The following is a 10,370-nucleotide window of genomic DNA, read 5'->3' as shown; positions in this document are numbered from 1 at the left end:
ATTCTCTAGATGATTTTGTATAAAATATAATATCTTATCATTTTTTTAATCCTAGCCTAGGATCAATGTCCTTCTTACACTGCAGAGAAACTTTTCTTTGAATTTTTCTCTTAAAAGTTAATGATGATAAATCAGTTTTCATTCGGTCTGCTGTTTAGTTCTTATAAATATTTAACAGAAATGAAACTAAATGCACAAAATAAAACGACTCACCTTCCTTTTCTCCATTCGCTGTTGCCTGCTCCTGCAACATTCTTCTGTGGAGACTCCTGGTCCTCATCACGCAAGTATTGTGCTTCATCCTTGCTGTTCTGATAGTGTGAGGGTTGTTGTACGGTGCATCCATGGCGGCTCTAGCTTTGCTGCTGGCTGCACTGCACAAAGCGACCGCGGTGCTAAGGTCGCCCGCGTCCTCAGCAGCTCGAGATTTGTCCAAGAGTGCGTCGGTTTCTTTGCAGAGGCGCTCGCAGTCGTCGCCTGAGGAAGCTTGGTAGCCTTCCGGAATCTGGGCAAGCTATGTTAAGTAAATCGATTTAACTCTACGTTCCCTTCCGTTGATAATATTACGGTATTGACAAAATATCAGATAAATAGAATAAAAAAATAGGAATTTGAAAACAAAGGAAAACGTGAAAAGATTCTACGAGTCGAGTTATTGAATAAAAATATCCTAGCAATCTTTTATCACAGTGCACATGTCCACAGAGTAATCTTAGAAAGAGCAATACAATGTGAAAGAACAGATTTCTTATGGAAAACTAAATCAAAAGTGAAGAACAATGTTTTTACATATAAGATGTCTAAAATTTAAAAAAAAAAAAACGAGACAATACTAATAACTTGTCAAATTTACATCGATAATAATAAGCGATAATAAAGAAGATAATATTGATGAGTAGAAGTATGAAGGACTTTTGATTCAATTTTTCGCCAAAAATCATCTTATCAATATTGTACCATTCTTACTATGACATTTTCCGCAAAGAAATAGCTTTTCACAGTACAGTAATGTCTCTTGTTGCACTATTTTCAGTTACACGGTTTATATCTACTATTGCCAAATCCATAGCATTTGCTACTAATATTATTTCACTATTGTTGAGAGTAACACGCACCTGCAGGTTATGCTTTAGCCCTTGCTGGAGCGGAAGGCTATCCGTGGACGACAAAGAATACGAGTCGTATCCAGCATCGTAATGGCCACTGCTACTACTTGAGAGTTCTCCAGATTTGCTGGTCGGGCTTTTTGGCACACCCGAGTTCCTCTGCATTTTATTGACGATGTACAAATACGGATTATCCATCGTGGTGGAGGAACTCGAGGAAGCGCTGTTCCGGTCACCAGACCAGTTTCCAGAATCTCGCCTTCGTGGTACGTTCAAGTGGTCAGGAATACTGATAGCATCCTGTGGTGTCGATCCTGCGCTTAGACTACGTGTCAGTTGCATTTGCTGTTTCTTCTGCTGTTGCATCACGTTTTCCACGGCACGTCGACTGATATACTTGGATTCCGCCTCTCCATCGACGGTATCAACACCCTTCAACAGAAAATAGAAATATATTTCTTCTATATCGCGAAAATACAATTGATATCTTTTACGTTTTAATATATTTTGGAATAGAGTCAAAATTTTATTGCAAAAGTAAGGATATCTTATTTGTACGAGTTCAAACAATCGTTTCTTTTAATATGTGGAAGCATACAGATTCTATTATAAAATTTATTTGTATTTGTAGTGTTCTCAAATTAGGGATTCTTCTCAACTCCTTCATCCCAATCATTTAACATGCAAATGATTCATTAAATAATCTCGATCCAACATTTAGTCTTTGACTGTAGACCATTCGACTTTAGACCGTCATTCGAGTATCATAATGCAATAAAAATATTCCAACATTTAAATATCTATATACTTCCAATTCTAAAAAAAAGGAGGCTTTATCAAAATCTTTCCGTTAGACAAAATTATTGAATAAGATAAATATATTACACCATTTTTCTACAACACTGTAATTTAATAAATAGACTATCCATCTGTAATTAAGAATAATTAATAATATAGCGATCGATATCGTATATCAAAGTTGAAAAGTTACCTGATTTCCAAAGATGTTGTTCTGAATGTCTGTCAGATTCTGATAATCACTATAAATCCTGCGTTGCGTATAAGGGTGAGGAGGACTATCAGGATTTGGTGTGATGGCACGTCTGGCAGTACTGTTGATCGATGGTTTTTCCGGGCTGGGCGTGATCGATCGTCGAACATTATTCTTCGGGGGTGTCTTCAGTCCATTTCCGTTTGGAAAAGGCGTCACGGTTTTCGGTGCATTCTCCGTATTCACCGGAGTTCCTCCAGGAGTTGCGTACAGCAAAAGCAACGGCTGATATCTGCCTCTTCTGCACTTTTCCACCACCTGTTCCCACCGTGGTCCAATTTCTTTGACGGTTGCGTCGTCAAAGTAAATCCATACCTGAGACAAAATGACCAAGTTTTTGTTATTGATCGAAGAAATCGCTAAGAAATGACATTACTTATCTGTACCTTCGTTCGAAAATTAACATTATATACACATTTTATATGTATCAATATCAACGCTACTAATACTAATCGTTTCATGTTTCGTTAAAAAGCACATATTAATTCTGATAATTATGCTCTATTTAAATTGCAAAATCACTTTATATGTACGGCGTCAAAAATTAGTTTCTCCGTAAACGAGAATTAAGTCGATCCATTTGCATAATGAAGAGAGTATATCGTGCAATCTATACTATTATTAACCTTCAGTTTAGTGTGAAAAAAGAAGGTGGAATAGTGTTTCCCGTAATATGTGACGACTCCAACGAGATTGTGCACGGTCGAGGCACCCCATCGAGAGTCCACTACACTGTGGAAAACATCGCTCAATCTGAGGGACGTTCCCACGGTTGCGAAAACGTCCATGATATGCTCCAACGACGGCCGTTCGCTATCCCATACGACTCCGACGGAAACGATTTCCGGTCGGTTCATCAGGGTCCGACAGATTTGGATTTTCGCACCACAGGAGCTCTACAAATAGAAAATAAAATGTTTTATAATTCTGTTTGTAATTACAATCCTCATTTGTCATTGGATGGTAAAAAATTAAAATGACATATTATTACAATATCCTGGTTGAAAGTAATTTACGCGCTTTTATAGTTTTCAAAATGAAACTCTTTTTCATTGAAATTCTACATTTTGTTTGGTCAATATTAAAGTTTTAAAAGGAATAACTATCAAATTCTAGGTCGATATGGTTAGTTAATAAATACAAAATTCGCTAATAAATAACTTGATAATTAATTTATGAGTGCTTCAACGCGGTAATTGATTTGATTAATAAATACATAAATATCAAAACAGGTAGTTATTGTGTGTCATAATGTTAATTATAATATTATTTAACGATATCTTAATCCACCACAAAGCAGAGGAACTGCAGTAACTATTACTTAACAGCAATTATAAAAGTGAACGATTAATTGGTCTAATTTTTAAATCGTTTGTCCTATAATTATTAACCACGATACATAGTATTTGTTAATTGCTTTGTCGTAAAAATCCCTGCAAATGACAGAGTTTCTCGGTAGCATCGGATTCCATCTGAATCCGCAGCTTCTCCATACGACCGACCAAATAGCCCACGGCGCTCGAACGATAGTTATCGTTCCACTTCAAAGAGAAAGTCCGCGGCATATTATTTCCAAGAAAGGCCAAAGGAGAGTGTACCTGATCTCGTCAGACGGATGAATCAAACGCGAGTCACCGGAACTGTTTTAAGGTGCAAACTTGTGAATCGTTCGAGAGAAAATGATTCATAAAATTGTAAAAATGCGGATATAGGAAGAAAGTCGACTTTTAAGTGAAAATCGAAATTACTCACCGGACAGTCCCTGATGTCGCCCATGCCTCCGGCTTTTCGCAAGAGCTGACCGAAGAGATCCGGACTGTTTCGCGAATTCGGAGGTGTCTGTCGAGCTTGCGACGTCAGTGCCGACGCTGACACGTAATGAACCATCTGGAAACAAATTTCGATTCGTGATTGTGTGTATTAGGAAGACGAATGATTTGTTGGAATTAAATGAAAGGGAAAAAAGTAAACATTAGTATTATCGGATTTAAATGTCGAGTATTAGTAACTGAAATTAGATGTTGCATTTTGTTAATATTGAAATAAGAATATTCAACATGACCAATGTGAATGTTTGCGCTAATGGATCAAAGATTAAATCCTACAGTTAGTTCTAATGACTATTGAATTGGTGATTTAATAATAAATGTGTTTTATGAATAAACCTTTATTTAAATAGATACACTTCTGTAACAATTTACGTGATGGCATAAATACACGAATAATACATGTAAAAATCAATTTTGTTTTTGATTCATGCCATGATGACCTTTGATGGATAATGTTGATTATAGAAAGCAAACTTTGAATTAAACTTGATTTACGTATAATTATTAATCTGCATTAATATGCATTTATGCAAACTTGTATTTTTATGAACACAACCAAAAAAAGACCTAACCAGAGATTTCTTTCGCCATATAGAAATTACTTTGGTTTAGACAGATACTTTAGATGTATCACGTATCACGTACATTTCTCTCTAATATTCTCTATTCTCTCACATAAATTCTCTATTCTAATGATTATACAACAAATGAAATTTTTCATTATTTTGTCGAATATTGTACAGAATATCTAATAGCAATTTCTGATCTATGCCACTCTTGTATCCATTATTCTCTAACAAAGTAAAAGTTTCGTATACATGCTCTCTCCTATGTTATACAACGTTCCATCGAGTCTGAATAGTAGCCAGCTGGTAAAAGCGATCGGCCATGACCGATACCAGATTGCAATGAGTTTTGCGTTTTTACAATTACAGCCGACAACAGCCGATACGAAGGGAGAACCAACTCCACCCACGTGAACTGTTCGTGGCCTGTGCTCGATTATGCTCACAATGCGCTCTGATCATGCTTTTGTTCCTACCCTGCATTAAGAAACGTCCACTTTTCGTGTTATTCTGAACACGAGATTAAGAAACACGTTAATTCGATTTGTCCTGATATATTATGCAAATTTCAATCTTTCAATGAGTTTCGGATTTTATCTCCTGTAGCTCGATTTAGTATGGTTTGGATATAATTTTCGTTTGCAATGCCAGAGGAAGATTCTATCATAAATAACATACGCGGTTAATGGTATTTGACTGACAGTAAGTAGAATTTAGTTAACGTACACAAATATTTATTAATATATATTTAGTAGGAAATAAATTGAGGCGGTCGTTCAACAATTTCTTATTGTTGTTTTTATTCAAAAAATTATTGAAAAAAATGCTCTTAAGATTATTTTTACTACGTTTCAAATTTGTAACATTTGCAACACTTTGATGAATGTAAATACATGGAATATATCGTGTTTGAAATCGTAAACTAAAGTTTTGAAAATTTCGTAATCAAGTGCGACATAAGAGTATGAGTGTTATTGCAGGAAGTGTATTTAGAGACTTAAGAACATGATTTTCATAAGGCAAAAAGCTCTATAGCTCGTGAAAGGAAACAGATTAAAGAATTTAATCACCCAGGTTGGTTTAATGAAAGGGAAAACAGGCGGCGTACGATGAAAGCACAACGAAGTGTGAAGTTCCCAGAAAATTAAATAATTTTATCATAGAAACGGAGTAATTACGAAGTACCGTGAACGAAATACGACTTTCGTTATTGCATTTGTTCAGGACCGCGCTCTCGGTCTTCCCTTCTTATCGAAACTTTGCCACAACTAATTCCATGTTGCTAACTAGAAATTTAATTAACTCTTCCATACACCGTGAGATATATATTCACTCCCACGATAAAGAACTTTTTGTGTCCGCTTCTTCCACTGTTCTGTGTTAATTCATTTAATACATTCATAATCAATGAATGTCGTTTAAACTAGAAATTAATAAAATAATAATTTCTTATGAATTATCATTATATCGGGAATTTTTATATGTTTATGGGAAATTTAACGGTACGAAATGCATATAACGTTTAAAAACATGTAGAATATTCGAAGTAAAGTTATTCGTAATTTACCAATTGTATTATTGTACATCTTGTATATAGAACAATAAATATTAAGAAGAAAGTCTTCCCCGTATTAATTAAAATCAGCTTTTAGGCCTTTAAGGGAAATGTATTGAAAGAAAAAATATGCTGCATGCATTATGCAACAGAAAATCTTATTTCAATCAATCTATGGAGATTATTTCCTTATCTAACCTGTCCTATACACCTGTCGCATAATGGAAACAATTTACCAACTATATTTCTTATTCCATAAATAAGCGGAAGCGTTTAACTCGAACACGTTTTCGAGTGAAGCGAAGGTTGCAAATAGCCCAGCGTAGAATGCGAGTGACAAGAACGGAGAGAGGAATAATCGAGAGTTTCACTTTCCTCGTCGAGGCGGAAATAATCAACCTCGTCGAACAAGGGGGCAGTTTATGAGAAACGCAATAACTGTTGCACGGGGATACGTTCACGGTGATTAAATCTGGCAAAACCGTGAAACTTAGGGCAAAAAGAAATATATTTTTCCCTTTTTCTTTGTTGTTCAACGTTCTTCTCCGTAATTCATTTTTCTCATTAATAAACACTGTCTTCGAACTTTTATGCCACAGTTTTCCTCTAGTTTAACCAAACAAAAAAATTCTTAATATTTAAAAAAAGAAGGTTATAATAAGGTCGAAACAAAAATCATACAGCGATATCTGCTAATAGGTTCCTTGTAATCTTACGGTTCTTCTCTTGTAATAAAAATTGTCGTTTTGCGCATGCTGATCAAGCTGTTCGCGTAATGTTACGTTGGTTAAATTTGTTTCGATAGAGTAAGAGCTGTGCTCGTGCAACAGACAACTGACTTTGAATAAACATATAATATTGAAGATCGTAAATAGTAGAAAATTTGAATAAAATGGAAGGAATTATTACAGTTTTTAATGGTTTTCATTGAAGTTTTTGAATTTTAAATAATTCTTGTTTCTCTTGTAAAATATTATGTAAAAGATTTAATTCTTTATTTATAAAATTCTTCAAATAGGAGAAAAAATTATTACGAAACTCTCTATAAAAACCTTTTTTCTTCGTTCCCTAATTTTTGGTACCGCAGATTATAAATATAATTATTTATATGAAATTAAGCATTAACTCCCTTATTAACCCTTTCTCATATAAAGTAGTAGTTCCAACAATTAATAATTAATTCCAATCTACGACAAATCCTCATTTCACATCAATTACAATCCCTTCGATTTATTAAACAGATTATTACCAACTCCAAGTGTTCTTATACCCTTCCAATCATATTGCAAGTTTACTGGGCGAAACATTATACTCTAATCCACCCCTAAAATCTATCCCTTTCCGTTCCTGTTCATCGTTCGTGACCAATGAGCCGCCAAATTCCGATCGACTAATCCGTTTATACGGCGCGACTCGATCGTTCGTTCAGTTTCTCGACGCGCTTAGGTTTCTTAGCTAAGTCGCTTAAGTCGCTTAAATCTAGCCAAAGAGGCCAACTTCCGCTTGCTTCCCCCGTTTATCAGCCTAAAATACCTGAACCACCCTCAAACTCATCGATTGCCTCGTTTTCATAGAAACACAATAAGTATGGACTGTATGGAATTCTACTATCAATAAGCCAATATCACCAATAAAACTCATTCGTATTCTAAACCATCGCTGCGGGCGTTTACGTATTTTTTGGAAAATTGAAAAGTTTAAAACTTTACAGAATGCGTATAACATGGAAAAATATAAAATATATCCAAAATAGAAGGTTAATTATAATATCTATAAGGTGAAACAAACTTCTATTTACGTTCCGTTATTTTACTTGAGTTTGTAATACAATAGAAATATCATAGAATTATTAAAACATTATAAAATTACTATTAAAAAAAAATAATGATTAAAATTACTGAATATTACAAAATTCCAGAAATATCCGTAGTCTAGTAATCATAGTAATTCCAATTCCTACTACAAAAATTAAGAAACTAGAACCTAAATAATTAAAAATCCCACTCCACGTCTAAAATTCCAAACTTTCAACCTGATCCTTAAGAAACTTCTCATCCCCATCTATTTACCTTTAAATTTTCATTCCTCTATTTACGAATCGACCCTAACCTGTCCTAGGCCCTCAATTTGAAAAGTTCTACCTGAGCATATTTTGTCTCTAGGTCTTTTCTATGGGTCCACCTGCGTAGGCTACGTGAGAAAAGTAACGTTGAATGGTAAGAAAAAAGCGTACGGTCAGATGGATCGGACGGTTGGAGCGAAAGAGGAAACTGTTCTCTGGATTATCCTTGAAACGTAATGGAACGTTTCGCAAGAAACACGTTTTCCGCGAACTACACGCTATCGACAGATTCTGCATTACGTATGTATATGAGTGCTTGTCATGAATGTCGTGTTTTTAAATGCGGAGAGAGAATTTTAGAGACGAGTGGTTGATGATAATGATCTAATGATCGAGGGGAAGTGATGATGGAGAAAATTGTTGTCGGTGATCTTGCGAATTATGATAAGAATGACTTGGAAATATAATTAGGATGTTGTGAAGACACTACTGTTGTAGTACACTATTGTTGTTTGTGTTACGTATGTTTACGAGAATTCAACCTTTTTTTATAGATTTTTCTCCTGTTTTTGTAAAACGTGAAGAATTTATTGTTCAAATATTTTCTAAAAATTAATAAGAATATAGGATGAGATAAGATTACAATTGTAGAAAAGCGATCTTCATTACCTAGCTTGTAGAAAAATAGATCTTAACTATTGAGGATACTTGATTTTAAATATCTTGCTCATTAAACATAAAAACTGTCAATGTTATTTCTATCTTATACCTTTCCATACATATTCGTAATTCTAGTTTATAATTACTTAAGATTAGAACTATCAAGCTCCTCAAGATAACAACGAATTACAAATTTTTTCTTTCTTATGCAATTACTAAAAATGTTGACTTTTGTTCTCACACAAGCATGATCACAATCAATTTATTTTCAGTATATGATTTTAATTCTGTATATATACTTTATATAATTAATATCCAGATACATATTAGAAATTAAAACATTCTAACGTTGAAAAAGCATTTAACTTTAAATTCATCTACCAAAATCGCTTCTCTGTTGAAGTTTTCTTCTACCTCCAACTCTATCCAATTATGTAAATCTCAGTTTAACTAAAAGTCCCTTGAAAGTTGATTAATTGCAACTAAAGCTTCGGTCGTTATTTGTTCAGTGGGCGGTTCACTGGAAACATCGATTCCCTTTGAGGAAAGTGTCAGCGATTAAACTGACCTGTGTAAAAGGCAGAGGCTCCGAGGTTGCGCCGCAAGCTCCGCAAACGCTTTGCTCGACCAACGTCATGGCGAACTTCTGATGTGGCACGCAGTGTCTCGCGCTGCACATGTCTTCCGCCTCTCCGCTGGCTATGTGAAGATGTATACGCAGAAGAATGTTTTCCTGAAACAACACGTTCCCCGTAAATATGTCTCCCGTTATTATCGTATCCTCGATGATACACCGCTAGAAATAGAAGAGTCCTTGGTAATCAGCCATCGATTATTGTAATTTCAAAGCGTAACTAGTAGGATGTGCATTTCTATACTTGCTTGATTTATCGCACCTTTTTAATCGTTCTGTAAAAAATTGTAATTTTTCTGTATAAAAAAGTGGGTTTTTATGTAAAATCAATTTGTTGTCAGTAGCTTCTTGCGAATCTGTTAGAACAATGAATAAAGTGTATCTCTTAGAATAAACACCCACTCTATTTTCTGTGAATGTTCCAACTTGATTGGTTGAATAAATAGTTAGCGTTCATATTTGCCAAAAAAAGAAATAAAACAGAACAAAACTTTGTGAATATCTTTTTAAAAATAAATCTTTTTAAAAATAAATCTTTTTAAAAATAAATTTATTTGCAGAAATAGAGATCAAATTTTCGACAGATAAATGATATATATTTCGGTTCTGTTTATCGCAGATAAATAGCGTAAAGTAACACCCGAATTAATGATATTGTATGCGTGGCTATTAGCAAATGAAAGCTAAATATATTATTCGAGTGGAAAATCAATATATCAAAACTCCAACCAAATGAAACCTAAAAAGCAGTGAGTCGAAATCATAAAAAGCAACCGCGCAAGCCCATGAAGCACAGGCATAGAACGTCGTATATTATCATATTCTTCTCTACGTCATTCTTCGAGGTACTGTTGCTGGAAGAGGTATAAAGCTAGTCGTAAATTTAGGCAAATGTCAAACGGCAGCA

At 34.6% G+C, this 10,370-nt stretch overlaps 1 protein-coding gene across 4 annotated transcripts in view; it reads right to left on the bottom strand.

The window, feature by feature from the left end:
* ec (ubiquitin specific peptidase echinus) overlaps positions 1–10,370 on the bottom strand; it is a 91,730-nt gene that overhangs the window by 5,331 nt on the left and 76,029 nt on the right. For 3 of the 4 annotated variants that reach the window (XM_069117409.1, XM_069117412.1, XM_069117411.1), the window contains 6 exons: positions 9,398–9,562; positions 3,910–4,044; positions 2,784–3,053; positions 2,098–2,472; positions 1,116–1,538; positions 214–514 (listed from right to left, as the gene is read on the bottom strand). In XM_069117409.1, the coding sequence (XP_068973510.1) occupies positions 214–514; positions 1,116–1,538; positions 2,098–2,472; positions 2,784–3,053; positions 3,910–4,044; positions 9,398–9,562 (1,669 nt within the window). The remainder of the gene's footprint in view (positions 1–213; positions 515–1,115; positions 1,539–2,097; positions 2,473–2,783; positions 3,054–3,909; positions 4,045–9,397; positions 9,563–10,370) is intronic. The other variant, XM_069117410.1, reaches the window with a different exon arrangement.

This window comes from Bombus flavifrons, chromosome 7 (genome assembly GCF_040668555.2).
Source record: "Bombus flavifrons isolate JBK064 chromosome 7, iyBomFlav1_principal, whole genome shotgun sequence".
Lineage (NCBI taxonomy): Eukaryota > Metazoa > Arthropoda > Insecta > Hymenoptera > Apidae > Bombus > Bombus flavifrons.
The sequence above is the reverse complement of the archived record's forward strand: the minus strand, read 5'-3'. Positions and strand labels throughout refer to the sequence as shown.